The 14,464-nt window shown below is 39.6% G+C and overlaps 1 protein-coding gene across 1 annotated transcript in view; it reads right to left on the bottom strand.

Moving 5' to 3' along the window:
* Positions 1-1,173: 1,173 nt before the first annotated feature.
* The window catches only part of MYBPC1 (myosin binding protein C1), a gene marked incomplete at both ends in the record, with an annotated part of 97,874 nt that continues 84,583 nt past the window's right edge, over positions 1,174-14,464 (bottom strand). Inside the window, 5 exons of the mRNA XM_082636244.1 lie at positions 1,174-1,274; positions 6,100-6,286; positions 7,937-8,073; positions 8,969-9,128; positions 13,109-13,248. Of these exons, the coding sequence (XP_082492370.1) occupies positions 1,174-1,274; positions 6,100-6,286; positions 7,937-8,073; positions 8,969-9,128; positions 13,109-13,248 (725 nt within the window). The remainder of the gene's footprint in view (positions 1,275-6,099; positions 6,287-7,936; positions 8,074-8,968; positions 9,129-13,108; positions 13,249-14,464) is intronic.

Below are 14,464 nucleotides of genomic sequence, written 5' to 3'. Positions count from 1 at the left end.
AACTACCTGGCACATCCACTCCTTCCCTTTATGAGCCCCACAACTACTACCAGGTTCCTGACTATCATCACATCTTCCCAGCTCTGATCTGGAAAGAAAGCAGAGCAGAAACTTTAAGATGCTGTCCCAGGAAGCTGTGGGTCTCCCTGTAGGTCAGGATGTATTTAGCTCCTAGAACAAAAGGCCAAAAGAACAAAAGGGAGGGAGGGGAGGGAGAAAACAATAATGGTATGGTATTTGACTCCCCCTTCTCCTCCACTTCCCTAACGGAAACTTTCTCTGTAACGTCAGGAAGAGTGAAGGATGTTGCTGAAAAGATGACAGGCTTGCACGAATGTTTCTCAGTTTCTAGATTTTGGGAAAGGTTTTCATCAGTTTGAATGGAGGCCATCAGCAAACTCTAAATCTGTAACTGCTCTGTAGTCTGCAACAGCTCTCCATCACTGTGACTAGCTGTTTTGTCAGGAACTCTGGTGGATTTGGCCAGGATGCTATGCCAGAGACATGATTTGGGTCAGGCCTGAGTTTGGTAGCATCTTGGCTCCCAGCCTTTGTCCTCCGTTCTGTCTGATCATGCAACCCGAAACACATAAACGAATACTGTGTCATTTCATCAGAAACACTTCAGATTTATTGTACCATTCATTGAATACATTTTCCCTACTGTTAAGAAAACTTGTCTGAAAGACTTTAAAAAGTCTTGTAATGACTTTAAGTGGGAAAAAGGGCACAGATCCACTGGTGTTAAGTAGGGTTGTATGAAATAAACAACTCTTCTTTGCTTAGAAAAATCTCTTAGATCAAAAGAAAGATGGGTTTTTAAGATTCTATTACGGTGTATTGTACTGTTTTTTTACTCTAGGGGAAAACAAAGCATTTAGAGCCTACTATTTTAAATTAAAATAAATGCTTTTGCTTATTCTATAGCTTGCTTTTTTTGGAAAGTACAGTGACCAAGCACAGACAACAATGACCAAAATGCTAACTTCAAATGAGATTTTGTTTGCAATTTTTAATTAAGCAATCTGTGCGAACATCTTTTTTTTTTTTTTCTTCAACATCAGGAGGAAAGAAAACAACCACACTTAGGAGCCTGGGAGCAAAACAGAAAATGCTTTCTCATTGCAACCCGATTTCAAAGCAGTGGTGAGCAGAGCGGCAGTGCCCAGGCCCTTAGTGTTCCTCAGGATTGCTTGACTGCAAGTTTCGCAAATATGAATCAATTACGCTAGGAGGCACACCTTGCAAGAGGAGCCTGCAGAAGGAAAGACCACCTAGAAAGGACGAGAAGGAAAAGGCAAAGTCAAAATCGTCTACACATGAGAAATCCCTGAAACAAGACTTCTTGACTAGCTGCCTGGAAATGTGACTAATTATGTTCCAGTTAGTTACAAAGATTCATTCAGTCCCTAATTGGAAAGCTTCTCCTGGGTTTAGCACCTTTAGAATCTAAAACATTTGGCATCTAGAAGGAAAAGCAAGTTCCCTGCAGACCCAGAGCAGTTTTTTATTCCCTATTATTATTTGTTCTTAAATTCCTCACTAGTTGGAGAGTGTTTATTGCTCTTTTCGAGGTTTTGAGGTTCCTCTATAGATGATTTAAGTGTTCTGACTGAATGGCAGAATAAATGCAAATCATGTTACAAATCAGTGGGAAGAACTGTTTCCAGTTTGTTAATGTTCCTTTCGATTAAGCACAAAGAGTTCCCATTCAAGCACATGGGAGAAGAAAAAAGGAACTACTCCTTTAACTTTGGCTATTCATACACTGTCAAAAGTGCAAAAATTGGAAATATTTTGTTAAAAATAGTAAAACCTGTCCAATACCTTCTGAAGGTGAGAGAAACACCTACTAATATTTCATATTTACCCTCCATGGTTCTGAATTATATTTAAAAAATAAAAGTACCCTTCACAAGAGAACCCATGAAGCCATAAAAATGGTCCTTTAGAGAAGTGTTTTACTACTTGCTAATAAATTCACGTCCAGACAAAAACAGCATGCCATTTGAACATTCTTAAAACTTCTTGAATGCAGTTTGGGAAAGTCATTCTCCTTTTTTTTTTTTAAAAAAGTCACATATTGGTAGAAATGATGCCACTTATGTAACATGTCCATTCCTTGATGCAAAGAGTTTAGAATGCTTGGGTATCACACATTTTCATCTACATTAAATGCTTTAATTCATGCTCTACTGCATTCAACAACTTGCTTCATGTCAACAGAAGACTGTTGTGATGAATAAGTACTAGCTGTTAATGTCAAGATACTGAAATACACATTAAAACTACAATGTTAGGGAGTTTAAATAGTCTATTTTCATTGGGTTACATAATGAAAATCATGCCATACTCCACAGGCTTTGTATGGCTTATGACAGTCATAAGCTTCATATGCCAAAACCATATGAAAGCTTACCTTAGATGATAATATACATTCAAAAATCCTTACTGTGCTACAACTAAGGAAAAGAGAGAGAGAGAAAGAGAGAGAGAGAGAGAGACATGTTGTAAGCATTAATAAAGTGCTAAAACCAAAGTTGAGTACTTGTTGGATGAAATTATGGTCACGATTATGATGAGGTGATTTCATTAATCCTTAGTCAGGTGAAAAGTACAGGAAAATAGAAGCGCACGGAATGAAGGGCTGGGATCCAGTCACTTCAGAAGGATCATTAATAGGTAAAACATTTATTAATATGCACAACCACTTTGCCTGAATAGGTGGCAAAGCCAATTCGACTGTAAAGGGAATAATTATGGTAACAGTTTCCAAACCATTAGCTAAAGAACCCCCCCTACAACATATATATATTGTGTTTTTCAACAACAGAAAAACATGGACAATCAACAAAGCATTAGTATATATATATATGTTGAAATTCTAAAAGGCAAAATTATCAAGTGGATATAGAAATTAGACTATTCCAGAATATTGTATTCTGAACTGACTATATATATGACTGATCTAAATAAATGCAAGCCTTAAAAAAACAGGCTAGAAAGTGACCATACGTGCAATCTACAAAACTTTTAAAGAAAGAGTCCTAATTCTTTCCTCTTTCCAAAGCTGATGTTATCTCTAGGAATTCAGAGAGCAAACATTGTAAACTCAGGCATGAGTCTATGTCATTAGAGTTTACATCAGGTTGTTCACCCAGCCCCAAAGAACTTCTTAATTTGCTCTTCCAAATAGGGGATCAATCATGCATATACATATACTGTAGGACTCATTTATCGCTTAATACATTTTAGTAATGGGGCCTAGAATTTTCTTTCCTTTTAAGTTCATGAATATATGAGATAATCTTGGTCCCATGAAATTATCCAAAATGTTCAACAGATAGATGGGTTACAGACATTCTACTAGAGAATTTTTCATTGGAAAATCTTAAATATGAAAGTTTCCAAATATTGGATTCAAACAGTCCAAGTAGTTTTTATCTGTGTCCTCTCCCCATCAAAAATGCCCAGAACAGCTTCCCTGGTGGCGCAGTGGTTGAGAGTCCGCCTGCCGATGCAGGGGACTCCGGTTCGTGCCCCAGTCTGGGAGGATCCCACATGCTGCGGAGCGGCTGGGCCCATGGGCCATGGCCACTGAGCCTGCGTGTCTGGAGTCTGTGCTCCACAGTGGGAGGGACCACGACAGTGAGAGGCCCACGTACCGCAAAAAAAAAAAAAAAAAATGCCCAGAACAATTTTTCTACAACTTAGCAATGGAAAAATATTCAATTTTCTGAACTTCAACATGCACCTAACGAACCCACACTGGAAGCTCTCTTAAAGGAAGAACATCTCTCTCTACACTTGAAAATATTAAAGAAATGCCAAAGGATTCCCAAATTTTGGTAATCTTATATCTAAAATGAGGTCATCTTCAAATGTGGCTTTCTGGCTTTATTTATGGGAACCTGTGGTACAGTCCTTAGTTTTCTGACAACACTTATTCCTATATTACCTAATATCCTTGAATAATTTTGCCTTCCTTGTTCATGGCATAACCACTGTATGCCATGAGCTGCTAAGAAATACAATTAAAAGCAAATGAGAAAGACAAGCTTTACATGCAAAGTGCGATTTCATGTAAGAGGAATGGAATGGAAAGAAGAAATATCCAGTGGGATATGAACTTATAAAACCTGTTGCTGCCCCGCCAGGAAGACTGGTTGTCCAGGGGAACTTACTCCTTGATATATCACTGCAGAATTAGAATATTTGCACCAGTATTTATTTATTCTCGGTTTACAGTCTCACTTATTTTTTTTTTTCTCACAGTTTGACTTGATTCAAGTCACCTATTATCAGATAACAATCTGATGATAAATAATCTTGGCTTTACTTTTAGGACCAAAAGCTTTTACTAATATATCACAGTTGATACCTTATTATGAATTTATATACTAGAATACATTATTTATGTTATTAAATTCAATTACTATACAATTACTATAAAGAATATAGCATGTATATGCATAACATTATTCACTTATGGAGGACCCCAAATGTTGAACCATTTTGAAACCACCATTTTATATCATTAGCAACATTCAGGTATTTTCAAAGCATGCAGAAGTGGTATTGGGTTTTTGATTTTTGCGTTCTTGTTTTTTGGGTGTTGGAACATAAGTACCAACAATACCTTGGAACTAATAAGGAGTTTAGAAACCAGATGTGTTTGCAACTATGGCCTTAATGTGCATTTAAAGCTAATAAATAGGACTTCCCTGGCAGTGCAATGGTTAAGACTCGATGCTTCCAATGCAGGGGGCCCGGGTCGGGTTCGCTTCCAATGCAGGGGGCCTGAGTTGGGGAACTAGGATCCCACGTGCCACGTGGCACAGTCGAAAAAAAAAAAAGCTAATAAATAGCTAAAAGAACAACATTTAAATTTGTATCCACTATCTCAATAGTAAAGTTTGAAATTTTCTAAGAATATTATATGCTTTACATTTAAGAGGAAAAAAACTTAAAAATTTTCTTTCTTTCAATTGTGAATCTACTATCCTGTATTATCTGAGGATGGACAAAAATCATAACAGAGAGAATACTGGTTTTTTAAAGTTACAGAAGGAAAAAATTTTTTCGAGAAGTTTCTCTACTATATTTACACTAGATTTAGGACTAAAAAACTCTTTTGTTGTTGTTGTTATTGTTTACATAAATACCCTAAGCATTTACTACATTTTTTCTAAAACGGATATTTATAAAGTTATATCTGACTTTTAGATTAGAATTTCTTCATTATAGAGAGGTAGGAAAAGTAAAGACTTTGGTTATCACAAAATGGCAAAATAATGCAATAAAAATGAGAGAAAAGACATTAGGATCATGTCACTCCTTATCTCCTAATGGTGACTTTGATAGCTGTAAGAGTTTTCATCATATCCCAAAGTAGGCATTGATTGTCAAGAAAAAAACTTCAGGATAAAAATTATACTCAATTAATATGAAAATTGATTAAGAGGACAATTACACTGAGACTTCCCTACCACATAAATCTTTATGTGTTTTCTTTGTTTACATTAGTTGCAACACTTCTGAAAACTAGTATAAATGAAATGCATACCTACAAATGGAGATTCTCTAGTGAGATTTTAAAAGAAACGGGTTATAATATGTGTATGCTGAATTCTACATGTGTAATATTAAATACTAAATTAGCAAATTTACATATACATAGAAATTTTCACAAAAATAGTAAACTCATTAAAAATAGTTAAATTCCTCAACTGCGGTTTCATTAGGTGAGTTTTTACATGAGGCTTCTATTTATCTAAGATGGACTACATCACCAAAGTAATACCCCTTTGACTTGATTCATTGTTACCATGCTGTGCATATACCACAATTCATTGAAATTAATAGCGCTTTAGTTAACAAGAATTGCAAGAGATGAAAGTAAGCCAACTTAAAAAATCAAGTAGCCATCACAAAAAAGAGTGAGTTCAAAAATGGAAAAATGTCTTCTCTCCCCAAATCTTCTCCCCCCTTCCTCCTCTCCCCCAGAAAATGTTGGCAAGTAATATGGATTTGGCAGTAAGCACAATAATTAAATGATTTTCTTTCATTTCAGTCTACACAAGATCTGGGATGTCATACCTTTCACCTCCAGTTTGCATTCAATCTCCACTGTCCCAAGGTCATTGACTGCTTTGCAGCTGTACGTGCCTCCATCATAGGGGCTGGGCTTTCGAATCTCCAGAGTACAGACCCCCTGGTTGCTAAACATCCTGTATCTTGGGTCATCCACAATAGCAACTTTGTTTTTCATCCAGGTAATTTTGGGCTGAAGATGGAAGCAAATTAGGTCAAAACATATCTCTACTTGGCCTAATAATAGACCATCAAAGCCAGTGACAGAATTTTAAAGCGTGGCTTAGAAAGAAAATACTACATCTAAGAAGAATCCATGTCACCTTGAGAACCATTTCTCTCAAATTAAATTCTACTTAATGCTTGGCAAGAAAGCGAATGAGCAGTTCTGAAGAAGCCAGCCAGATCTGTTCAGAGGACAGCCCTGGGGCAATCTTCCCCAAGATTCAGTTCCATTTAAATTTGATCTACAGGTCCATGAGGTTAACTCATCCTGGAGAGTGTATATTGCTCAGTGTTTTTCAAAGAATCCCTGTAAGGTGTCATCACCAGCCAGTTTTCTCTACTTCCTTTCCCTGATATGCTTTTCTAATTCTTTATGGGCTGCTTATGCCTCCTCACCATTTAATCTCTCTTCTGACATCTGTTTTCATCACCTAGTGGCAATGGATGGATCTACTCCAAACAGATGATCCCAGATCAATCGCCCAGGAAGGCTACTCCATTCTGCTTGACTTCTGAACTACAGTCGGTACCACTGACTTGCCATTTCTTTTTCATTTTGTCTTCTTCTCCCTTCTGTAAATGCACACCCTCCACACTCTCTCCTCTACCTCTTACTGATTTTGTCTTGCTCAGACTCAAGAGACAGCACTTCTCAGTGTCCTTCACACCGTCCTCTTCCTCCTTCCGCCTTTCAAATGGGAGTATTTCCTGAGGCTCACACCTTGCTCCTTGACCTTTTGCTTCACTACTCTCTTTCGTTTGACATTCCTCTCTAGAGCCTTGGCTCCAAGGGGTGGGATGTAGCGTCCCCATGCTTGGGTCACCCAAACCAAGAGTCACAGCCCTCGCCTTTCTCCCAAGCTCTGGCGATGCTTTCCTCGCCTTCTGGTCATTCCTGCTTGAATGTACCAACATCACCTCCAATTAAACATGAATTCAGCATCTTCCTCCCACCCTCAGGTTGCCTTCTCCCTTTGACGTCTCTATTTCTGCTCATGGTATATGCAGGAAAAATATCACTGTTTGCAATTTTTCCAAATTCTAGGGCATTTTCTCTCAGTGCCACCCGGGGATAGACAGCTCTATGGGCAACATTCATTAATTTGCTGTTCTTTTCAAATGCCAGCAATATGAAACCTGAAATCCTTTCTAAATCTCTTCAGTCAGATGCAATCTCTCCCTTCCTGGTACTCTGTACCCGTATCACTGTACATTCGTATTCTGCCTTGCACTATAGTACAATTATTTGCTTTACACTCTTACAGAAAGCTTGATAAATCAATATCACCATCTAATTTTTCAGGTGACACAATATTACTTCCATCTCTTTATCTCTCAGTTCTTTTAAAAATAAGTGGTTTGGTTTTTCCTTAGAAAGTATCCCTTAGTTAGTAAAGAAATATAAATATTTTTTCTACATTTAAACAGTGTCCTTAATTCTCCACCAATACCACCACCCTGTACCCCCCTCCCTATCCCAGAATAAGACACAAATAGCAGTTGGAAGGTCAGTTTATATTACTACTCATAATTATGACATAGTGAATATAAAAGAGGGAGTTTGGGATTAATTTTTAAATTTAATTAATGTGATTAAAAAAACCCAAAAACATGGTACCTTAGGATTTCCTCTCACACTGCAGTTCAGGGTGGCATTATAACCAGCTATGGCGTAGGTGTTGACCAATGGCTGAGTAAACATGGGTGCCTCTGTGAAATTGAACTCTTCATACACTGGATTTTTGTAGATTTTACCTTAAAAACAAGCATTAGAGATATACAAATTGGCCTGAGAATATATTATTCTCAGCATACTTGACTCACGTTGAAAACTTCCCTGAGCTTAGAAAAACATGTGTGAAGGCCACAGGGCATTCATTCAGAAGGATACCAATGTACAGCCCATCACACACAGGAAAGAAAGCCAGAGGGGACATCTGGAACTGAAACAAGTATTGGGAAGAATTCAGTGTCTGGGTGTTTTGCTCAACAATGTGCTTTAACGTGAAAGTAACGAGGAAGGCCCGGAAGGACACGGTTTATGAGGAGATGAAATGACAGGGGTGGAATCCAACTTCTCTTTTCGTTGAAAAGTGGCTCTCATGTGTAGCGTCCTTGAAGGTGTCCAAGAATAAAAGTAACCCAAGCCCTAAAAGTAAATGGTGACTTTTTCCTACCCCTGTGATTTTAGCCATTGAGAGACCCACTACCCAGATGCTGCCATGAATGAAAGCTTGTACGTTAAAAAATGCAATCATAATATAATTTTCCTTAAAATATTTTACTTGTAAGATTAACATTTTGGTTGGACATTCTTACCATAATTTTATTTATTTATTTATTATTTTTTATTTCTTACAACAACAGAAATTTATTCTTTCACAGTTCTTGAGGCCAGAAATACAAAATCAAGGTGTTGGCAGGGCCACGCTGACCCTGGAGATTGTAGCAAGGAATCTGTTCCTTGCCTCTTCCAGCTTCTGGCGGCTGCCAGCATTCCCTGGCCTGTGGCTACATCTCCTTACCATAATTGTAAATGTGTGTTTATGATATTCTTATTCCCTTTCACCACATCTCTTTTTCTTTCTGTCTTCTCTGTCTCATCACTGAAAATCAAGGTTCCCAGATGTCCAGCCCGCTTCCAACTCACCATCCTTGGCAATCACGGCACTCTCTTTTGTCATTGTAGCATCCTCACTGAGGCCGCACATGTTTTCAGCAAAGATCCGGAAGTAATACTCATTTCCGATAACCAGTTCAGTAATGGTGGCACTGGTTCGGTGATAATGCTCGATGACAGTGAACCACTCCTGAAAAAAAAAATTTTTTTTGAGGAAAATCACTTAAAAATACACAGCTATTTCACCTGTTGATTAGAATAAATAACAGGGATGCTGCATTAACTAAGAGGAAAAAAGAGCACTAATGTTTATACTGAGGGTAACAGAAATGTATATTTAATTTGTTTAACGCTTTACAATTGATTTACACTTGACTACGTAATTTAATCTTCATTTACACATTTGATTCATTTACCCTAGATGTGGATGGAAGAAATTTTCATATATTGAGGTATGAAGAAGTCATTCTGGCTTACATGTGGTTTAACTTAAACCTTATGCTAACTAGAACAGCCCGTTTTGGGGCCTAATAAACATACATTGTACATCTGCTTTAACCATTTAAAGAAAAGCATGCACTATCCAGAAGTGAAGAAGGTCTCTTGAAGATCCAGAGAAATGCCTCCTCTTTCCTGGGACATCAATGCTAGTACTCCTTCCGTGATAAAGCTCCCTTCCTCAGGCACCAAGGTCATAATGACTTGCTGTGTATGTGCTGAACTGTCTCTTTTGGAAACCTTGAAGGAATGTATCCCTGTCATATCTGAGGTTCTTTGTTCAAACAAGGTTAAAGACTGTGCTGAAAACTATGCTTCTGTAGAGCAGTTCCTCAGAGCTGTCTGAGAGGCTGTCTGCCGGGCTGTAGTCCTCTCCTCTATTCTTTTCTTTTTTTTTTTTTTTGGTACCCGGGCCTCTCACTGTTGTGGCCTCTCCTGCTGCGGAGCACAGGCTCTGGACTCACAGGCTCAGCGGCCATGGCTCACGGGCTTAGCTGCTCCGCGGCATGTGGGATCCTCCTGGACAGGGGCACGAACCCACGTCCCCTGCATCGGCAGGCGGACTCTCAACCACTGCGCCACCAGGGAAGCCCCTCTCCTCCATTCTTATAGTAAATTGGTTATTGATTATTTCCAGGGACAATGTCAACTACTATCTTTATATTTTCTACATTACTGTGCGGTGTCTGTCATCTATCTATCTACCTACCTACCTGCCTATTTATCTTTTGTATAACAAAGTATAATTATAGAATTTTCATGCCAACTTATCTATTCTGAGGGAGAGATGATGCTAAATCACAAAAATTAATATCACCCAATCAATTTGCCTAACATTATTACCATAGGTTCTTTCAATTCTTTGCTCAGATATTACTTCCTCTACTGTTTACCCTCTCACCACTCTACTTTGGTCATACTTTTTCACCCTAACCTGGCTACGTTTTCTTCACAGCACTTGTTACTTTAAATATATGACATACTTACTATTTTACTTGCTTATCTGCTACCTCCCCCACTGGAATGGATACACAGTGATGGTAAAAATGGACTTTTCTTCTCACCCCTGTATTTCCAGTGCCTTCTCACAGCACCTGGTATACAGTAGGTAGCATGCACAAAATAAATGTTCATTGAATACAGGAATGAATGGATGAGCTAAAGCTATATTATTCTTTTTTTTTTGACTTTTTCCTCACCATGTCAAGAAATATAGTGGTTTCAAAGTTTATCTTGCCACCAGTAGAAAACCACATTGTACTACATATGTTTAGTACCACTAATTGAGAAAATACATTTGCTGACAAAAAATTTCAGAAAGGAAAATGATTTTCCTTGCAACTTTTAGGGGCCATGATCATCTCTATATTTGGGATATTTTAAAGACACCAGACAATTGTAGTTATGCCCTCCTTTATTTCCAAAGCACTTTATGCAAACCTTTATTCCAACATTTATTATACTGTTTTATCATTTGGTTTTATGTCTTTCTGCTTGCTTAAACTATGAGTGGTCCAAGAGCAGGAGCTGTCTTTTTTTTTTTTTTTTTTTTGTGGTATGTGGGCCTCTCACTGTTGTGGCCTCTCCCGTTGTGCAGCACAGGCTCCGGACGCGCAGGCTCAGCGGCCGTGGTTCACGGGCCCAGCCGCTCCACGGCATGTGGGATCTTCCCGGACCGGGGCACGAACCCATGTCCCCTGCATCGGCAGGGGACTGCCGATGCAGGGGACTCAACCACTGCGCCACCAGGGAAGCCCGAGGAGCTGTCTTTTTGTTTTTGATCCACCAGCTAGAACAGTGCTCAACAAACAGTAAATGAATGAATAAATGAATGTGTTGGCATACATCATGAAAACAATGTTTATGGAAGGTATAAAGGACTATAGGAATTTAAGTGAAAAACAGCATCTGTAGCCACAGTGAGATAGTGGTGTGGTGACCTCCGGGGAAGTGCACTGCGCAGAGTAAGCATCTTCTGGTCTGTAGGTCTGCCCTTGCTGAAATGCACCAGAAACACAAGGGAATGGGATTGGGGTTCCTCTCCTGTCAGCAGGCAGACCTCAGACACATGAAGCAGCAGGAAAGTCCTGGCTCAGCTGGACTTGACTAGATATCTGAGAAGACAACTGTTGGCAATGTGGTGGGGGTGGAAGAATGGGGGGCACCTGGAGGCAGTGTGGTACCCCTGGATTCACTGCCAGTATCTGGACCAAGGTCCAAAGAAGAGCCCTCATTGCTAAGGAAATCCAAGGTGGTCAATACTTCCCCTGCAAAGTCATCCATTGATCTAGCTCTCAAGCTGTCCAGGTTTGGCTGAAACATGTTTCTTTAAATGCCAAGTCTTATTTTGTCATGTAACACCCACCCGGGGTGGGGTAAAGACATGCTAGAAATAGTTTATGGAAAGGCAAGGCTTGAAATCCATTCCGGTTACTTAGACTGCTCTTTCCAACCCTCTCCCCTTCTATTAATCCAGTGTAGCCTTATACCCTACGTTCTTACTGAGATCTAGTAGTGTAAATGCCTGCAGACTTCCTATCAATATCAGTTGGTATGATGTTTTACTCCTCCTCTGAGAATGAACAGTGGCTCCAAGCCATTCTGTGTCCAAACATTCATTTATTCATTCATTGACTTACAGGTTGAGCAATGGTAGTTGTAGTGGACGGATTCTGATTCAGAAAGACCTAAACTTTAACATTTAAAATCTGGTGATCTCCAGCAAGTTATTTAGCCTTTTGAGCCTCAGTTTCCTCATCTACAAAACATATGTTAACAATAATTCGTACTCCAACTGAGTTGCTTCTTGACTACTCTAAATGCTTTTCCTCCTCAGGACCTTTGCATATGCTGTTACCTTTAGAATCTTTCTTTTCTAACTGGATTTTTTTTTTTAAAGACATCAGTCCACGCTACCAACATTCATTTTACAAGGAGAAAGAAGTTGTATGGGTGCAGATCTGAGTCAGAATCCAGAGTGAGTAAATATTTGTTGAATGGATAACTTTATTGAATTCTACTGAGCATTCTGCCAGTTGCTTTATATTGTTTTGGCCTCACTGCGCGACATGCAGGATCTTAGTTGCCTGACCAGGGATCGAACCCACACCCCCTGCAGTGGAAGCATGGAGTCTTAGCCAGTGGACCTCCAGGGGAGTCCCTGTTTTAGCCTCCTGATAAACAAGCGAGGTAAAAACATCAGTGCCCTTATTTTACAGATGAGGGAGAAGGAGATCAAAGAGGTTAAGTGACTGTCCATGTGTATGTGGTTTTAAGTGGAAATGCAAGTCCAACTCTTCGTGGCTCCCAAGGCTTTACCCCTTCCACTGTGCCACATCACTTCTCCATGACCCTCATGAGCTCCTCACCAGAGAGGACCTCATGCTTCCCCCTTTACTTTTTTTTTTTTTTTTTTTGCAGTACGTGGGCCTCTCACTGTTGTGGACTCTCCCGCTGCGGACCACAGGCTCCGGACGCGCAGGCTCAGCGGCCATGGCTCACGGGCCCAGCCGCTCCACGGCATGTGGGATCTTCCCGGACCGGGGCACGAACCCGTGTCCCCTGCATCGGCAGGCGGACTCTCAACCACTGCGCCACCAGGGAAGCCCCCCCCCTTTACTTCTGATGAAATGTTATTTTGCTGCTGCTGAACCAGAGAAAGCCAGACCTTACCATGCTCTTCTTGTCGGCCTTCTGGATCGTGTACCCTGTGATGGCAGTATTCCCATCATCCTTTGGTGGGGTCCATGATAGAGCAACATTCTCTCCCCAGACATCGTTGATCTTCACAACTTGGGGTGGACCCGGACGGTCTGTAGGATGAATTCATGGCATCACTGTAAGGTCAATTTCCCCCCAACCTAGACCTTGTTACAGGAGGATATTTAAAAATGTACTTTTCTTCCTGTATTTCTACCCACGTTTCTTTTGCATTCTTCTTCTTCGGATAAGTACAATGCACTCCTACGAATCTTATCTGGAAACCCTTGACTTTCATCTTCATGGAAAGAAAAGGATTTTGAAAAGAAAATGTAAATGAAACTTCAAACATCATTAACCATCCCTCCAGGGGCCAACTACTGGCAGTGAGTCACAGGCTACCCTGCCTAATGGGAAAGGTAAGCTGATGCTAGACTTGAAATCATAGAGCCTACCTGGGCTGTGTAGCTCCAGCTTTCGGTGAGAGGCCCGAAGCCCACAGTCTGTGAGAGAGGTCCTCTGCTGCACTCAAAAGGCACCTTTAATGGGAGTGAGGAAAACTTATTTCCTCTGCCATCTCTCCCTCCAAGATTCCTTTGTATTTATCAGTGTTTCCATTTTATGGAAGTAGAATGCATTAATGAAGAAATAAAGTCTTTCTTCACTTTATTTTCTGTACCATGAATTTCTGTGACCTCTGACCTTCCAGTAAATTGCAGTCACATTCAGTAAGGCCAAAAGTCAAGTAAACGAAAACTTGGGGGGAGGGATAAATTGGAAGCTTGGGACTGGCATATAACACTAGTATATATAAAATAGATAACTAATAAGAACCTACTGTGTAGCACAGGGAACTCTACCCAATACTCTGTAATGACCTATATGGGAATAGAATCTAAAAAGGAGTGGATATATGTACATGTATTCACTTTGCTGTACAGCAGAAACTAACACAACATTGTAAATCAACTATACTTCAAGAAAAATTAATTAATAAAAAAGAAAACTAGCTCTTCATTGGGAGGCCCCCTCAAAAAAAAATCATGCTTAGAGGTTCAAGGAAGGGAAATAATCATATTATGTATCTGCATAGTACTTGTTAATTTTTTCAGAGAAATTTCACATCTGTTATACTTTGCAGTGCAAGCGGTACCCTTTCTGTCCTGAAATGTTTTTCAGGTATTAAAATACAACTATAATTATTTCTATTTGAAATGTCAGATTGAAAAGAATAAATATCAGAGTGCTTTCTGGTCATGTTTTTCTCTCTTTTAAGCAACATTTAACATGCAGTCTTCATGGGCTCCGGGGGTAGAGGGAAACCACAGT

Source organism: Mesoplodon mirus (assembly GCF_964341445.2).
Source record: "Mesoplodon mirus genome assembly, chromosome: 11".
In the NCBI taxonomy this organism is placed as follows: Eukaryota; Metazoa; Chordata; class Mammalia; order Artiodactyla; family Ziphiidae; genus Mesoplodon; species Mesoplodon mirus.
This window is presented reverse-complemented; position numbering and strand designations above follow the sequence as displayed.